Raw genomic sequence first — 19229 nt, 5'->3', positions numbered from 1 at the left:
TCCTCTGCCTTTTCTAAATCCAGCTAGAACATAAGGAAGTTCACGGTTCACATATTGCTGAAGTCTGGCTTGGAGAATTTTAAGCATTACTTTACTAGCGTGTGAGATGAGTGCAATTGTGCAGTAGTTTGAACATTCTTTGGCATTGCCTTTCTTTGGGATTGGAATGAAAACTGACCCTTTCCGGTCCTGTGGCCACCGCTGAGTTTTCCAAATTTGCTGGCATATTGAGTACAGCACTTTCACAGCATCATCTTTCAGGATTTGGAATAGCTCAACTGGAATTCTATCACCTCTGCTAGCTTTGTTCGTAGTGATGCTTTCTAAGGCCCACTTGACTTCACATTCCAGGATGTCTGGCTCTAGGTGAGTGATCACACCATCGTGATTATCTGGGTCGTGAAGATCTTTTTTGTACAGTTCTTCTGTGTATTCTTGCCATCTCTTCTTAATATCTTCTGCTTCTGTTAGGTCCATACCATTTCTGTCCTTTATCGAGCCCATCTTTGCATGAAATGTTCCTTTGGTATCTCTGATTTTCTTGAAGAGATCCCTAGTCTTTCCCATTCTGTTGTTTTCCTCTATTTCTTTGCATTGATCGCTGAGGAAGGCTTTCTTATCTCTTCTTGCTATTCTTTGGAACTCTGCATTCAGATGCTTATGTCTTTCCTTTGCTCCTTTGCTTTTCACTTCTCTTCTTTTCACAGCTATTTGTAAGGCCTCCCCAGACAGCCATTTTGCTTTTTTGCATTTCTTTTCCATGGGGATGGTCTTATCCCTGTCTCCTGTACAATGTCACGAACCTCATTCCATAGTTCATCAGGCACTCTATCTATCAGATCTAGGCCCTTAGATCTATTTCTCACTTCCACTGTATAATCATAAGGGATTTGATTTAGGTCATACCTGAATGGTCTAGTGGTTTTCCCTACTTTTTTCAATTTAAGTTTGAATTTGGCAATAAGGAGTTCATGGTCTGAGTCACAGTCAGCTCCTGGTCTTGTTTTTGCTGACTGTATAGAACTTCTCCATCTTTGGCTGCAAAGAATATAATCAATCTGATTTCGGTGTTGACCATCTGGTGATGTCCATGTATAGAGTGTTCTCTTGTGTTGTTGGAAGAGGGTGTTTGTTATGACCAGTGCATTTTCTTGGCAAAACTCTATTAGTCTTTGCCCTGCTTCATTCCGTATTCCAAGGCTAAATTTGCCTATTACTCCAGGTGTTTCTTGACCTCCTACTTTTGCATTCCAGTCTCCTATAATGAAAAGGACATCTTTTTTGGGTGTTAGTTCTAATAGGTCTTGTAGGTCTTCATAGAACCGTTCAACTTCAGCTTCTTCAGCGTTACTGGTTGGGGCATAGACTTGGATTATTGTGATATTGAATGGTTTGCCTTGGAAACGAACAGAGCATTCTGTCGTTTTTGAGATTGCATCCAAGTACTGCATTTCGAACTCTTTTGTTGACCATGAAGGCCACTCCATTTCTTCTGAGGGATTCCTGCCCACAGTAGTAGATATACTGGTCATCTGAGTTAAATTCACCCATTCCAGTCCATTTGAGTTCGCTGATTCCTAGAATGTCAACATTCACTCTTGCCATCTCTTGTCTGACCACTTCCAATTTGCCTTGATTCATGGACCTGACATTCCAGGTTCCTATGCGATATTGCTCTTTACAGCATCGGACCTTGCTTCTATCACCAGTCACATCCACAGCTGGGTATTGTTTTTGCTTTAGCTCCATCCTTTCATTCTTTCTGGAGTTATTTCTCCACTGATCTCCAGTAGCATATTGGGCACCTACTGACCTGGGGAGTTTCTCTCTCAGTATCCTATCATTTTGCCTTTTCATACTGTTCATGGGGTTCTCAAGGCAAGAATACTGAAGTGGTTTGCCATTCCCTTCTCCAGTGGACCACATTCTGTCAGATCTCTCCACCATGACCCGCCCGTCTTGGGTTGCCCCACCGGCATGGCTTAGTTTCTTTGAGTTAGACAAGGCTGTGGTCCTAGTGTGATTAGATTGACTAGTTTTCTGTGAGTATGGTTTCAGTGTGTCTGCCCTCTGATGCCCTCTTGCAAAATCTACCATCTTACTTGGGTTTCTCTTACCTTGGGCATGGGGTATCTCTTCACGGCTACTCCAGCAAAGCGCAGCCAATGCTCCTTACCTTGGACGAGGGGTATCTCCTCACCACCGCCCTTCCTGACCTTCAATGTGGGATAGCTCCTCTACGCCCTCCTGTGCCCTTAAGCCACGGCGTGGGGTTGGTCCTCCCGGCCACCGCCCCTGGCCTCAGGCTGTCTTCCTTCAACGTTATCTTGTTTGGTACTGTCCAGTTTCACAGCAAAAATTCTCAGAAGTCTAACTTTATTTAATATGTATACACTGAAAATTTGGATAAAATTCACACACTTAAATAGCAAAATTTTTTTCTGATTTCACCAAGAGAACTACTGGTCGAAGTGACCTTGAAGTGACTTATTTGTAATCCATATATCAATAGTCCCCTCTGGTCCCATGTTGTCAATCATCATGCAATCCCCCACAGGACCACCACGTTCTATTCAGACCAGAGTTCTGAGCTTCTTCCCCTGTTCCTGTGGTGAGAGGGGCATGAACTGTGAGTCAGGTTGTCCTAAAAAGTAGATGGATCTTGGGTTATTTGTAAAGTCATGGACAGACCTAGAGACTATCTATAGAGTGAAGTCAGAGAAAAACAAATATTGTATATTAATGCATATGTGTGCAATCTAGAAAAAAATGGTATCAGTTCAGTTCAGTGGCTCAGTTGTGTCCGAATCTGCAACCCCATGGACTGCAGCATGCCAGGCTTCCCTGTCCATCACGAACTCCCGGAGCTTGCTCAAACTCATATCCATCCAGTCAGTGATGCCAATCAACCATCTCATCCTCTGTCATCCCCTTCTCCTCCTGTCTTCAATCTTTCCCAGCACTGGGATCTTTTCCAATGAGTCAGTTCTTCGCATCAGGTGGCCAGAGTATAAAATGGTATAGATGACCTTATTTGCAAGCAGAAATAGAGACACAGATGTAGAGAACAAATATTTGTATACCAAGGGAGGAAGGGGGAAGTGGGAGGAATTGGGAGATTGGGATTGACATATACACACTACTGATGGGCTTTCCTCGTGGCTCAGCCGGTGTGATCCCTGGGTTGGGAAGATCCCCTGGAGAAAGGAAAAGCTACTCACTCCAGTATTCTGGCCTGGAGAATTCCATGGACTCTATAGTCCATGGCGTTGCAAAGAGTCGGACACGGCTGAGCGACTTTCACTCTCACATTATTGATAGTATGTATAAAATATAGGTAACTAGTAAGAACATCCTGTATAGCCCAGGAAACTCTACTTTATGCACTGCGGTGACCTGAATGGGAAAGAAATCCAAAAGAGAGGGGAATATATGTATATGTATGACTGATTCATTTTGCTGTACAGAAGAAACTAACATAACATTGTAAAGCAACTATACTGCAATAAAAATTAATTAAAAAAAATTAGATGGATCTTAAAACCCTAGTGAACCCAAGAAGCACCAGTACAAGCTGTATTAGGTATGAACTTTCAATGCACACAACTCAGGTGTGAAAAAATGTAACTTTGATTCTTCTTTGTCTGAATTTAATTTCTTTGTCTAGCAGCAGTTTGCCAAATCAATTTGTGGCCAACCCAGTCACTTCAGAGTTTTTCCTTAATCTCTTTGGAGTAGACTCAAGGGCTTCAGGTTTTTCTCTACCTCCCTAATTCACCCCAAGGTGTCATTTTACCTCTAGGAAGTTTTCCAAGAATCACAGAACTGAGTAGAGTGGGGTGGGCCTGAGGAAGCATCTGAACCTTGGAGTTGTGTCTGTTCAGATACACACAGTTGTCCAGTCCCTCATGGTCCTCAGACACAGTTGTCTCTCCACACTAGTATCTCCCGAGACATCCAAAGTCCTATGTCATAGCTGTACAGTCTGTTCCAGTTTCTGCTAAGACATTCCTAGTAGACAGACCTCTACTATCCTCAAACCTCGGGTCTAATGGCTCCTGCTAGGCCCCCTGTTTTATTGGGTCCCACTCTGGCCCTTCTCAGGCAGAGCCCATCCAGAGCCCTGGCTCCTCCTCGGCCTGGAATATACCCTGGATATCCAAGACTCTGCAATTCCCTATCTAAAGGGTCCTGAGACCTATCTTGGTGCAGGCCTCTTTGTTGAGTGGTCCTCCTGAAGACAAACTGCCCCTAGCATACATGCCCTTAGGCTTGAGGGTGGCCAAAAGGCAGGTATTTGCAGGAGAGTGGATGAAGCTTGGGCATTTGGGTACAGGTGGAGGGAAGAGGGGATGAGCTCAAGACTGGGGCTAGGGACTTGCACTCCGCCACCTCCAAGCATATGTGTAGAAATCTTGAAGTTCCTCCTGGACTTGAAGGTTGCTATCAAAACACATTTGCCATGCAGGAGCATAGAACATATGCTATTTGACAGTGGTTAGTTTGACCTGTAAATATTTAAGCAAAGGATAGGTGGGTCTCCATTTTTTTTTTTTTTTAATTTTTATATTATATTGGAGTGTGGGATTCCCAGGTGACTCAGCAGTAAAGAATATGCCTGCAATGCAGGAGATGTGGTTTGATACCTGGGTTGGGAAGATCTCCTTGAGAAGGAAATGGCAACCCACTCCAGTGTTCTTGCCTGGAAAATCCCATGGACAGAGGAGCCCAGCGGGCTACAGTCCATGGGGTTGCAAAAGAGTCAGGCACAACTTAGTGACTAAACAGTAATGCTGGTTGATTAACAATATTGTGGTAGTTTCAGGTGTATAGCAAAGTGAATCAGTTATACATATATATGCATCTATTCTTTTTCAAATTCTTTTCCCAAATAGGTTATTACAGAATGTTGAGTAGAGTTCCCTGTGCTATAATGGTGGTTCTCTGATTTTAGTCTCACCCCAGACCCTGAGAATTCTAGGGATGGACCTGATAGAACACTATCACTCAGTTGAGTGTTGCCTTATATAGCTTTGACTGTTAGAGTCCCAGAGTCATTCTTTGGGGAACCCAGTTTATTCAAATGTCGCCATTCTAACTTCACAACTTGTTTAGGTTCTAGGTTTTATTTCCCATCCAAAGAAAAATTTCACTACAATGCTGAATAATCTCTTGGGTTTCTTACCTTCTTACAGTTTCTTGGCCTCAGAGATTTTCCTTGTTTTCCCACCAGGTCAGTGACACATATCAAGAGAAGTCTATGCATCCTCAAAGGATACCAAATAACATTTGAACCAATAAGAAAGTGAAAGTCACTCAGTCATGTCCGACTCTTTTCAACCCCATGGACTATACAGTTCATGGATTTCTCCAGGCCAGAATACTGAAGTGGGTAGCTGTTCCCTTCTCCAGGGGAGCAACTGAACCAATAAGGGACATTTAATTATACTCCACTAGGAAAACAACATCGTGGAAATGTTAATTCATTGTAAGTTAATTTATAAATTTTTATTAATACCAATAAAGCTTTTTTTGAATTTTAGAATGAGAAAGCTAGTTCTGAGTTCATATGGAAAAATAAATAAGAATGGCATGGGAAGCTCTAAAACAATGGAACTCATCCTGCTAAATATGTAAACGTGTCATCATTCTAAGGAAATAAAACTGCATGCTAACATGGGAGACAGAGAAGCAGAATGGGATAGAAAATTCCAAGATATCCAAAAATACACCTAGGGATGCAGCACATGACCAAGGTGGCATCTAGAATTGATGGGGAAAGAGGGACTGTGCAGTTTAAGTGCTGAGAAAACCATATGAAGACAAAATAAGGTTGGGCCCAAACTCACCCAGAATAAATGCCAAGGGAGCCAAAGATTTACATTTTAAAATGAAACTATATTTATTGATAAGGTTTGTTTATGCAGATTCCCACTCCAGTACTCTTGCCTGGAAAATCCCATGGATGGAGGAGCCTGGTAGGCTGCAGTCCATGGGGTCGCTATGAGTTTGACACGACTGAGTGACTTCACTTTCACTTTTCACTTTCCTGCATTGGAGAAGGAAATGTCAACCCACTCCAGTGTTCTTGCCTGGAGAATCCCAGGGATGGCAGAGCCTCGTGGGCTGCCGTCTATGGGGTTGCACACGACTGAAGTGACTTAGCACCAGCACCAGCACAAATCAATCAAAGGCAACTCAACAGAAAAATGAGCAAAAGACTGGACCAGAAATTTCATAAAATAAGAGGTCTGATTGGCCAGTGCATACATGAAAAGATGCTAACTTCATTAGTGCTCAGGGAAATGCAAATTAAAACCACATTGAAATACCACTACACAGTCTCCAGAGTGGTTAAAATGAAAAAAACAAAACACTTGGAGAGAATGTTTAGCAGAAGGAACTCTCACGTGTTGCAGGTAGGTGTGTGTCAGTTGATACAATCACAAGGAAAAACTGTTGGGTAGCATCCATTAAAGCTAAGCTTATGCCTACCTTGCAACACAGCAATTTACCTCCTAATATATATATCCAACATACACATATTCCCGTGCTCACCAGACGACAAATACAAGAATGTTCACAGCAGGTTTTCAGTGAAAACATTTCCTTCCAACCCTGTCCTCCATCTGTTCTGGGTTTCTTACTCCGTAAGATAGAGATATCTTTATTATTCAAGCCTTTGCTCAAAATGTTGAATCACCACCAGCAGCAGGAGCAATGTTTAACAGCTTATTAGAAATACAGACTCTCCGGTCATGGCTCAGATATACGACATTGATATCTACATTTAACAAGAGCTCCAGATAATGTGTCCACCCATTAAAGCTTGAAAAGCCATAGTTAGTCAGATTCTCTTTTGCTCCTTCTGACTGATATAGACATGACCCTAAGCCTCCTCTCTTCTCCACTGAGGTACTTATTGGCTACCATCTTGTACAGATCACTTTACACCCTTCTCTTTGCTCAAGCTACATATATACATTATCCTCTGGGGTAGGGGGTGGAGGGGTTAACAACACAGGCAGTAGAGTCAGAGCACTTGCATGAAAAATCCTTTACCTGCTTGTTTTTTAAAAAGAAAAATAGATTTTTTTAAGAGCAATATTTTTGGGTTCACTGTAAAATTGAAGGGGAAGTACAGAGAATTCTGACACACTTACTGCTTCCTCACATACACAGCCTTCTCTCCACCAACATCTCAGCACCAGAGGGTACATGCTTTCACCTGATGAAGACACACTGGCACACCATCATCACCCAAAGTGACGGATGCACCACAGTTTATTTGTCCATCACCTGCTGAGGGACATTTTGGTTGCCTCTAAGTTCTCACAGTTACTAATAAAGCCGCTATTACTAATTACTAATAACCTGCACTCAAGTGCAGGTTATTGTACAGACATAAGTTAAATAAATACCAAGGAGCAAGACTGCTGGATTGTATGGTAAGGGTATGTTTAATTTTGTAACTGTCTTCCAAAGAAGCTGTATCATTTCGCATTCCCACCAGAAGTGCACGAGTGTCCCTCTTGGTCTACATCCCCGTTAGCATTTCGTCGTGTCGGGCGTGCCATACACGTGCATTTGGTCATGTCAGTCGTGCCAGACATGTGCATTTGGTCGTGCCAGATTTTGGCCATTCTAATAGGTGTGTAGTCATATCTCATTGTTTTAATTTGCATTTCCCCAGTGGCAACCCACTCCAGTGATCTTGCCTGGAGAATCCCAGGGAAGGGGGAGCCTGGTGGGCTGCTGTCTATGGGGTCGCATACAGTCGGACACAACTGAAGAGACGCAGCAGCAGCAGCAGCAGTGACAGAATAACCCACTCCAGTATTCTTGCTTGGAGAATCCTGTGGACAGAGGAGCCTGCTGGGCTGCTGTCCATGGGGTGGCACAGAGTCAGACACAACTTGATGCGACTTAGCAGCAGCAGCAGCAGTGACAGAATGTGGAGCATCTTTTCATTCATTTACTTGCTATCTGTATATCACCTGTGATGAAGTGTCCATTAAGGTCTTCAGCCCATTTTTAAATCAGGTTGTTTCTCTTATTGCTGAGTTTTAAGAGCTCTTTGCATGTTTTGAATAACAGTCCTTTGTCAGATATGTCTTTTGCAAATCTTTTCTTTCAGTCTGTAGCTTATCTTCCAATTCTCTTGCATTTGTCTTTCACAGAAGTTTTTAATTATAATAAAATCTAGCTTATCAATAATTTCTTTCATGGATTGTGCCTTTGGCATTATTTCTAATAATTTGTTGCCATCCCTGAAGAGTTATAAGCAGAGGTGAAAGGGAAAGTGAAAGTCACTCGGGCATGTCTGACTCTTTGCAACTCTGTGGACTGACTATACAGTCCACGGAATTCTCCAGGCCAGAATACTGGAGTGGGTAGTTGTTCCCTTCTCCAGGGTATCTTCCCAAGGCAGGGATCGAACCCAGGTCTCCTGCATTGCAGGTGGACTCTTTACCAGCTGAGTCACCAGGGAAGCCCAAGAGGAGAAATAGGACTCAGTATATATTTTTTAAAAATTATTCTGGTTTAAGGATTGGAAGAAGGCATGGGGAAAAGCCAGGAGGTTTCTAGGCCACAAAAGAGCTACATCATATAATTTAAAGTAGCGAGGGGTGGAGTGGGAATAATTTATATGAAATACAATGAGAACAAGACCATGAGGAACTGGGCAAGGTTTGGTCTTGTCAAATAATCCTTATTGACAACTCAGGAGAAAAGTGGACAGATGCCAACTGCAGCTTGGAGGCAGAGTTGACAGAACTTGCTGACTCTCAGATATGGGAGGTAAGGGAGGCAGCCTTCTAAAACACTTCCCAGTAATCCTGGTATTCAGGCCCTCGTGTGATCCTCTCCACTTAAGGATGAAAGTGAAAGTGAAGTCGCTTAGTCGTGTCCAACTCTTTGGAGTCTCTTTGCGACTCCATGGACTGTAGCCTATCAGGCTCCTCTGTCCATGGGATTTTCCAGGCAAGAGTGCAAGAGTGCTGGAGTGGATTGCCATTTCCTTCTCCAGGGGATCTTCCCAACCCAGGAATCGAACCCCGGTCTCCCACATTGTAGGCAGACGCTTTACTGTCTAAGCCACCAGGGAAGCCACTTAAGGGTAGAATGGGTTTAATGCCGTGTTTCCAATAAGAAGAACACAGCATTGCGATGGAATGTCACTTCCTAAAATAGATAATAAGACTGTCACTTCTGTGTTCTCTCTCTAGCTCTTCTGATGTCCTTACGCTGATAGAGAGAGCCACCTGGCAAGGCATGTAGGGCAGTCTCTGGCAAAGAGTCATCAAAACAATGACCTGAAAGAAACAATGACCTGAAATTCTCAATACAATGACCTGAAAGAAACCACCCCCTTCAACAACCATGTGAATTTTAGAAGCAGATCCTTTCCCAGTTGAGCCTTCAGTTGAGACTACCACACCTGGGCCAACACTTTGATTACAGCTTTTGAGAGCCTGTGAAGCAGAGAACCCAGCTATACTCTGCTGGATTCTTACCCACAGAAAGCATGAGATTGTATGTGTATAATATCTTTTAAAAAAATACTTATTTATTTAGCTGTGTCTAGTCTTAGTTGAGGCATGTGGGCTTAGTTGCACCATGTGAGCTGAGTTGTATGTGGAATCTTAGTTTCCTGACCAGAGATCAAACCCACATCCCCTGCATTGGAAGGTGGAGTCTTAACCACTGGACCACCAGGGAAGTCCCTGTATGTGTATTAAGCCACCAAATTTGGGGGTTTGTTATGCAACAATAGATAACTAATACAAGTGTGAGGTAAGCAGAGAAACCAAGGATGCTTCCTACCTAATTTCTGGCTTGAGCAAATGGGTATCTAGACATGTCAAAATTCCCAGTGGAAGAACAGATTCCTGGGACAGAGAGACAAAATAAAAAAAGCATTTGGTATATTAGACATCCAGGTGAAAAATTGGGTAAATCCTAGACAATGTATCTGGAACCCTTTTTCCATGACATTAGATGTCAGAGCAGTAACCAAAACATGAATTTGAACTCAGGGAAAGGAAGTAAATCAGGCCTTTCCTTTGTTCCAGCAAGGCTGAATAAATCAGGGTCCTATGTTTGTTCAAACCTAGCTTGCCCAAGTTCTATTTTGGTATTTGAGACCAAAACCTTAACTGCTGGTCAAGTGTGATTTGGCCTCATTTTATTCTTGTTGCACATGTCTCCTTGAGGAAGAGAGGAGGCAAGACAGAGTTTGGAAATTGTTGCTTTGCTTGGCCACATACCAACATAATAATGGTCATTTCTGAACTTGGAAGGCCTGAACATCAAGCCTTAGCCTAACCCAATGTTTTTCCACAACATCGCCACGTTGGCAGTTGGTCCAAAACATTTCTTTTTCTTAAAAAATATTTTATTTATTTATTTGGCTGCACCAGGTCTTGGCTGTGGCATGTAGGATCTAGTTCCCTGACCAAGGATGAAATCCCTGCCCCCTGCAGTGGAAGCACAGAGTCTTAACCACTGGGCCACCAAAGAAGTCCCAACCCAGAATGATTTTTTGTGTTACTGGAGTGTCCTAGCATTGTAGGAGGTTTAGCATGTGCCAGTAGAATCTTCCAGTTATTGAGACACAAAACATCCTTTCCATAGTTCCAAAATGCATCTTACTGAGACAGCACCTCACTCTCAGTGAGAATCTATGAATTTTTTGTGCTCACTCAGCTGCAACATCTGCCACACACACCCTGAGCCCGCATCCTGCCATCTCCCAGGTGCCTGCTTGACCAGAGGTTCCAGGTGTTTATATGTTCTCATTCCTAGAACTTTCAATACAACAGAATCTCTCAAAGAATTAAAATGTAATGCTAATATGAGAACCATTTGGAATATAATTGAATTTTAGGTGATTTAGAAGGCAACATGGAATCCTGTAGAATCTCAGAGACATTGCCATAACTAGGGTTCTTTGTTCCATGGCCAAGCTGAAAAGAAAGTTAATAGAACACTGGCTAGCAGTTCACGATAAATAGTAAGAGGAGGAGTCCTCATGGTACAGGTTTATGATGGAATGCCCTGGAAGAAGAGTTAGAAACTTCCAGAAACTTGGTCTGATAATTCTGGCTGTTAAAGTCTCAGAAGAATGCATTTCTACACTGGGTTGTGAACTTATTACTCTATCTCAAATCTATGTCAGAAAGCGTGCATTTATGTATATATGACAAGCTCTGTTTTGTTGTACTAATTATCACATAAGTTTTATTGAGCACCAGTTGTGAGCTAAGCACTGTGTGAGTTTCTTCGAATGCTTTGTTTAAGAAAAGCCCACTAAACACCCCTGTGGAGAAGAGCAATACAATCCCAGTTTGCATGAAGGGAAATAAAGGCTCAAGATAGCTCCGCAAGTTCCCCAAGATCACCTAGTCAGTGAGGTGTAGAGTCAGATTTCAAACCCAGACTCTAAAATTCGCTCTGTAACTTGTTTAGGCTATATGGAGCTGGAGTCGTGTTATCGTACAGCCATCTACCAAGTGCCAGGCCCTACAAGGCCAAGGGGGACAGGGATGTTCCGGCCTGATTGGACTTGTGGATAGGTGCTCGAGTGAGCGGTTAGATGGATAAAAATAAATGACGGGGGAAATGCATGGGATAATGAGGGAATATAATGAACAGGGGATGGAATGGAAGAGTACCTGAATGAGTGAAATAAGGAAGTAAACGAGGGAATGGAACGGAGTGGGAGAGAATGGGTGAATGGATGGATGGATGGATGGAGGAGTAAGGGGTTTTGAGGCGGCCCTACCAGAAGACCGAGCGCCTCACTGCCGGCGGGTGGGCAAACGGGCAGCTACTCCACACAGTACGGTAGGCGCGGGCTGCCCCTCCTCGGGCCGGCTCACGCCTCCCCCTCTCTCCCTCCCTCCTCTTCCTCCTCCGTCGCGCGCCCGCCCGCCCGCCCGTCGGCCGCCGGGACCCCAGTCCCCGGCGGGCGGGCGGAGGAGGCGGCCGCCGCGCGCCGCTGCCCTCGCCCCGCCGCCCGGGGCGGCGCGATGCTCAGAGGGGCCCGGTCGCCCGGGGGCCGCCGCCGCCGCGCCGCACCATGAAGCTCCGCAACAAGGCGGCGGCGCTGCTCCTGCTCGCGCTGGCCGCGCTCCTGCTGGCGCTTCTGTCCCTGCGCGCCGGCCGCGCCGCACCCCCAGCGCCCCTCTCGCGCCCCGCATCCACCCCGCCGCGCCGCGCCGCGCCGGCCCCCGCGCGCCTCCCTGGCTGGAGCGCCCTCCCGGGGGCCGGCCTGAGCGCTCGTCGGCGCCGGCCTCCGCGTCTGCGCCCCCGAGCCGGCCGTCGGGGCGCCGTGAGCCTGAGGAAGTCGGCGAGGTGAGTCGTGGCAGCCCCAGAATCCCATCTGTGGACCCGTGTCTCCCTCCCTCCACCCGTGTCAAGTCCAAGGGAGGCTGTGGGCTGGAGGGACAAACTCCAAGTTCACCCACGGGCTGCCCACTTTTATGTCTTACCCTGCTAGAAATGAAAAATCGTCTTCTTGGAATCCTGTTAACAGCGCAGTGCTAGTCATCACGTACCTTTTGGAAAGGGAAGTGTCAGGGGAAATGATTGGCATGTTGCATTCTTAACTTCCCCGGGCAAAAGCGTATATTTTCATTTTTCCAAACTTGCGCCCTTTGTTTAATTTCTCAAAAGCCATCGCGATGCAAGAATGCTTTATCTAACTCTCATATTTCACTGGAGATTTTTTTTAAAACCAAAAACTTAGATCTGATTGAGTTGGAAAAGGTAGATTTTTGCTAAGTACTGGCTGTTTCTTATTGAACCTCGAATTGCCCTGTGCTTAGAACAGAAGAGGCACTCTACCTGAGGGTGTTAAAAAGAAGTGTTCTCCTAGGAAGGAGTGATGCGTGGCACGGGAAAGACAGTGGGGGGTTCCTTGTTATTCCTTCTTTTCCAGACTACTCTATGGTCAGAGTCCTGCAAGGAAAACGTCTTAGCCATCAACATTCTGTTTGATATCCTCTTTCTTTACACAGAGCTTAACCCGCCACAGCTTTTCATCAGAGAGTTTTATCTTGGCCTTAGGGTCGCTGGAACGCCTGCAGGTTAGGGATTTGCGTTCATTTCCTTTGTTGTGGAGAGAGCTTTTTAACAATCCCCCTGTCTTGTAACCGTCTGTTTCCTCTACCCTTTTGAGGCTGTTGATGTTTCTAACTGCCAGTTGCAACGTCCACGTTTGCTGGGCTCCCTAATGACTTGAAACGACTGGAAGACTTCTTTTTGACCATAGTGACTAAATCTGGTTTGACGTTTTTACTATGAGAGAAAAGTCAGGAGACCTCAGAAAGTAGCTGTGTCAGCATTCTCTTCTGCCTGGTAAGAGATGTACAAATGAGTAGGGATGAGTTTTAGGAGCAAAATACCCAATGATCTATAGAATTGTTTTTGAGTACTTGGAAACATTTATAACCTCTTATGAATGTATTTGCTCTGTAAGGATATTTCTGTTAGGAACTAAATAGGGTTTTCCCTTCTAGGTACTAAGGTTTTTTGTAATGGGTTCTAATACAGTTTAACTACAAGTTTGCCGTGATTTGTAAGTTGATGGGACAACTTGGAAGGTAATAAGATTGGAAACCATTTGTCATGGCTAACTTTTTACGAGGCATAGTGTTAACCTCAGTATGTTAAAAGTCATTGTTAATGCAGGTTATGATTCTTAATTATACCATCAGTACCATAACCCTATGATAGTGGTTCTCCCAGAGGGCTCTTTGAACCAGCAGCACCAGCTTTACCTGGGGCTTTGTTAGAAATGCAGTCTTACCCCTCCCCTCTCCCACCCCACCCCTAGACCCTCTGAGTAAGAAATCAGGAGGATGAGGTCAGTAATCTGTGTTGTAATAAGCCCTCCTCTTGTTTCTGATGCACACCAAACTTTGAGAGCCTGCTCTAAGTAAGCACTAATCAAGCACTAATATTATCCCCATTTTACAGATGAGGAAAATATTACACAAGGTTTAGCAATTTGTCTCCGTTTCCAAGGTGAGGTTAAATATCCCAACAGTCTGGGTCCAGGTTGAGCCATTTAGTACCAGTGCACATGTCATACATGAGGCTTGCCTGCATTCATCATTTTCCTGAGATTTTTTCTAAAGAAATGTGACCAATTTTTGGAACTGTCTTCATCCTTCAAGGTGTTGGGAACACTGGGGCAGTATCTTCTTGTCTCTATCTGAACAAATTGGCTCTGACTCAGAAGCGATCACGAGCAGAATCCAAATGGATGTTTTCAGGAAGGACTATTTCCATGAGCAACAGCACCTCCTGAAGTCATTTTTCTTCCGAACATATCTGGTAGATTATCGTGGAAATCATGGCCAACACCATAAGAATAAAGAACAAAATTTTTAAAGTCAGGAAAGAGTGAAAAACAAAAACGCCACAGGAAGTCTCAGGCTCAAATGCATAAATGTGAAAGCCCTCTGGCAAAGTTGACGTTTTGGGGGACTTCTTAAGGTTTCTCTTGCTACCTGGACAGGAATGGTGACAGAAGCAGTAAGGGAGCAGGAGGAAAGATCTTTGCAAGGATGCCTTTGTTGCTTTCCTAATCCTGCCTGGGTTAAATTTTTGTGGTTTAGGAGGAATTTCATTTTAGGGAGGGAAAAGTAAGCCTCGTATTTTCAGAAAATGAGTGCTTTAATCTCTCGATGTGGCTAGAATCCAGAAGAGATGGAGGCTACATGCGTGATCTGGTATCTCAGGCCTGGGGAGTAGTCAGCAGAAATGGTGGGGCTGGATGAGACCCAGTCCACCACCTGCTGACCATCCTTCCAGGGCTCTACTGCTCCCTGCAGGGTCGTGGTGTAAATGAACTCCTGCCACGTCAGCACAGCAAGCATGGCATTCTCCTTCCACATCTTGTTTTCATTTCAGAGACGTTTCCAGGGATTTGCCTAGTTAGCAGGCAGACCCTACAATTTTATAAGTAGTCATTTGTATGCAATCTGTCCTGTGGTGGGCTCCGCTTTCCATAAATATAAAGCCAGGAGGTGAGGTCTGAGCTTTTAAGTCAAGGGTGGGATCTGAAAACGGACACCACACTCTAAGTAGTGGTTCCAGGGCACAAGAGAAATGAAATCTTCCTTCTTTTTTTTTTTGGTGATTTAGACCTGGCTGACTTCCAAAACAAATTTGAGACGACTAACAGTAACTAACACATATACAATAAGGCCATTGAAATACTTACGAAACATGAAAAGTCATAAAGAGGAGGTGGGAAATAAGTACTGTTTGTCTAAAACTAAGGCCACTATTGTTGTGAGGATTAAGTGTTCAATTTAGCTCTAAGCTTCCTGGCAGCCATGTCAAAAAGGGAACCATGATGGGCTGTGTTATTTTCTTTGAATGATAAGAGGAAAAGTTTATCAAGAGGGATCATTTTTTTTTTCATGCAACTGAATCCTAAAATGAGAACTTTACATTAGATTTGATTTCAGAAGACTGTCTCTCCAGCTTGCTTCTGAATACCCTTTGAGCCTGCCTACAGAAGAGGAAGTTTAATATAACTGCCCATCAGTGTAATAGGAAAAAGAATTTGTCATCTGGAGTCCAGAGGATTGGGTTCTACTCTGGAACCATTTCACCCTAATTTCTATATCTGTCAAATGAGAGTCGATCCACAAATTTTCTAAGATCTCTTTCAGCTCTGCCATTTGACCGTCCTGTGATGAGATCATCAAGTTCAGCTGCAAAATCCCAGCAAGGAATGTTACTTAGCCCTTTTTGTTGTGTCTTGCAAAATCACTCTGTTTCTCATTTATTGGCCGTAACCTAGAACTCCTGCTGATTAGTCAGCCTCCACCGTCTCCTGAACTTCTATTCTTTGTCTTTTGATTTAGCCTGGATAGTGCTGTTTTCTCTAGAAGCCATAAAAATATGGCTTCTAAGGGAGACTTGGGCTACTTCTAAGCCCCTCTGTGATTTTGTACCACAGTCATTCAGCAGATGTTTATTGCACATGTGTCCTGAGCCAGGTACTCATTGTGCAATGGTAGGTGGAGTTTGGAAGACGGATGACAACACAAAAACACACTACATATTTGACAGCCTTCACAGCTGCCCCAGTGAGAGGAGGCGAGCATATTTGCTCATCAAGACACAGCACTTTCTGCAGTTCCCTTTGGTCTCTGAGAGAAGTCTCTCAGAGGGTTCAAACCTGAATAAAGGTCTCACTAAAGAGGGATTATGTTATACAGCAAAATGCCAGGTCTGTGGCCAACCTATAATTAACTGGTCACCCCAGAGCACATTACAGATCTCCAGATCTTGAGGACCATCTATGATACTTGGTCACTGTGAGTGCAGATTCTAGTTTCACATTCATTTTTGTTGATTGCTCCATGAGTCCCCTCTTTCACCCTCTCCGTGTATTCATTTAGTAAGTCCTCTTGGTTTTATCTCAAAGTATAACCCCAGTCCCACCATTTCTACTACTTTCATGGTTGCCACCCAGCTCCTGAACACCATGGTTTGGCATGGACCACTGCAGTAGCTTTCTTATCTCTTCTTGCTATTCTTTGGAACTCTGCATTCAGATGCTTATATCTTTACTTTTTTCCTTTGCTTTTCGCTTAGTGAAGAGGAACTAAAAAGCCTCTTAATGAAAGTGAAAGAGGAAAGTGAAAAAGTTGGCTTAAAGCTCAACATTCAGAAAACGAAGATCATGGCATCTGGTCCCATCACTTCATGGGAAATAGATGGGGAAACAGTGGAAACAGTGGCAGACTTTATTTTTGGGGGCTCCAAAATCACCGCAGATGGTGATTGTAGCCAGGAAATTAAAAGATGCTTACTCCTTGGAAGGAAAGTTATGACCAACGTAGATAGCATATTGAAAAGCAGAGACATTACTTTGCCAACAAAGGTTCGTCTAGTCAAGGCTATGGTTTTTCCTGTGGTCATGTATGGATGTGAGAGTTGGACTGTGAAGAAGGCTGAGTGCCAAAGAATTGATGCTTTTGAACTGCGGTGTTAGAGAAGACTCTTGAGAGTCCCTTGGACTGCAAGGAGATCCAACTAGTCCATTCTAAAGGAGATCAGTCCTGGGTGTTCTTTGGAAGGAATGATGCTGAGGCTGAAACTCCAGTACTTTGGCCACCTCATGTGAAGAGTTGACTCATTGGAAAAGACTCTGATGCTGGGAGGCATTGGGGGCAGGAGAAGGGGACGACAGAGGATGAGATGGCTGAATGGCATCACCGACTCGATGGACGTGAGTTTGAGTGAACTCCGGGAGTTGGTGATGGACAGGGAGGCCTGGCGTGCTGCGATTCATGGGGTTGCAAAGAGTCGGACACGAGTGAGCGACTGAACTGAACTGAACTGAACTACAGTAGCTTCTCTTTGACTTGGGGTGTCCACTCTAGCGCCCTCTACAGTCCATTTTCTATACAGCTGCTGAAATAATCTTTAATATGACAGAAAGTTTGCTGGTTCCAGTCACTAACTTCACATCATACACAGTAAAATTCAGTTTCTTAGTGTGGCCTTTGAACCCTGTTTCAGGCCCATTTAGCTCTCTGACCTCATCTCCTGTCCCTCCCCACTTGACTCACTCTGCTTCAGCCACTCTGGCCAGCACTGCTTACTTTTTCCTATGCTGAAATGTTCTTTGCTACTGTCCTTGTGTGGCTAGCTTCCTCATTTCTCTCAGGTTTATGCTTTCAGGTTTTCGCCTCAGAGGAGTCTTCCCAGCTGGGACCCTGCCGATCATCCTCTAACTCCTTGCTCTTATTTATTTATTTTTTTAAATAGCACTCATCATTATATGAAAATACTACTTTGCTCCTTCCCCCTTCATGCACGCTTCATGTCTTGTTAATCAATTTACAGCTGGCACCTAGAACAGAGATAAGCTCTCAGTAGGTACTCAGTAAATATTGGCTGAGTGAACTAATGAGTGAATGAATGCAGCACCCCCTTTATGCCAGCACTATACTAAGACTTTGCTTCTATTATAAAATTGCATATGACTTAATAATATTCAAAACAATCTTACACCTTTTAGGGAGGATCTCTAATAGTAACATCCTTTCAAGAAAGGGAATATTTTTCTTTTAATAGGTTTTAATTTTTTTAGAGGGCTTCCCTCATAGCTCAGTTGGTAAATCATCTGCCTGCAATGCAGGAGAAAGTGAAAGTGAAGTCGCTCAGTCGTGTCCGACTCTTTGCAGGCCCATGGACTGTAGCCTACCAGGCTCCTCTATCCATGGATTTCTCCAGGCAAGAGTACTGGAGTGGGTTGCCATTTTCTTCTCCAGGGGATCTTCCCAACCCAGGGATCGAACCAAGGTCTCCTGCACTGTAGGCAGACGCTTTACCGTCTGAGCCATTTTCTTCTGTCCTGCAATGCAGGAAACTCGGGTTCAATTCCTGGGTTGGGAGGATCCCCTGGAGAAGGAAATGGCAACCTACTCCAGTATTCTTGCCTGGAGAATTCCATGGACAGAGGAGCCTGTCGGGCCATAGTCCTTGGGGGTCCAAGAGTTGGACACGACTTAGCGACATTTGTGGAAAAACTGGGGAGTATGTACTCCAGAGGTTTCCCATGTATCTTGTACCCAGTTTCCTCTCTGATTAAAATCTTACACTGGTATGATACATTTGTTGTAATTTACCAAATAATAGCAATACATTATTACTAATGTTTGGTGTATTTAGATCACCTTAGTTTTTACTTTGGAGAAGGCAATGGCACCCCACTCCAGTACTCTTGCCTGGAAAATCCCATGGATGAAGGAGCCTGGTGGGCTGCGGTCCATGGGGTTGCTAAGAGTTGGACACGACTGAGTGACTTCACACTTTTCACTTTGCTGCATTGGAGAAGGAAATGGCAACCCACTCCAGTGTTCTTGCCTGGAGAATCCCAGGGACCGGGGAGCCTGGTGGGCTGCCGTCTATGGGGTCGCACAGAGTCTGACACGACTGAAGTGACTTAGCAGCAGCAGCAGCAGCAGTTTTTACTTAGTGCTCTTTTTCAGTTCCAGGATTTTATCTATGACATCACATTACATTTAGTTGTCACATCTCTTTGAGCTCCTCTGGGCTGTGGCAGTTTCTCAGACTTTCCTTCTTTGTTGATGACCTTGAGAGTTCTGAAGAGCACTAGTCAGGTATTTTGTAAGATGCTTCACTATTGGAAGGTGTCTGATATTTTACTCAGGGTGACTCCGGGGTTA

General features: G+C 44.3%; 1 protein-coding gene across 1 annotated transcript in view; it reads left to right on the top strand.

The window, feature by feature from the left end:
* Positions 1-11929: 11929 nt before the first annotated feature.
* GXYLT2 (glucoside xylosyltransferase 2) overlaps positions 11930-19229 on the top strand; it is an 82131-nt gene continuing 74831 nt past the window's right edge. The window contains exon 1 of the mRNA XM_070776323.1: positions 11930-12360. Coding sequence (XP_070632424.1) covers positions 12086-12360 — 275 coding nt within the window. The 5' untranslated portion in view covers positions 11930-12085. The remainder of the gene's footprint in view (positions 12361-19229) is intronic.

This window comes from Bos indicus, chromosome 22 (assembly GCF_029378745.1).
Source record: "Bos indicus isolate NIAB-ARS_2022 breed Sahiwal x Tharparkar chromosome 22, NIAB-ARS_B.indTharparkar_mat_pri_1.0, whole genome shotgun sequence".
Classification (NCBI taxonomy): domain Eukaryota; kingdom Metazoa; phylum Chordata; class Mammalia; order Artiodactyla; family Bovidae; genus Bos; species Bos indicus.
The sequence above is the reverse complement of the archived record's forward strand: the minus strand, read 5'-3'. Positions and strand labels throughout refer to the sequence as shown.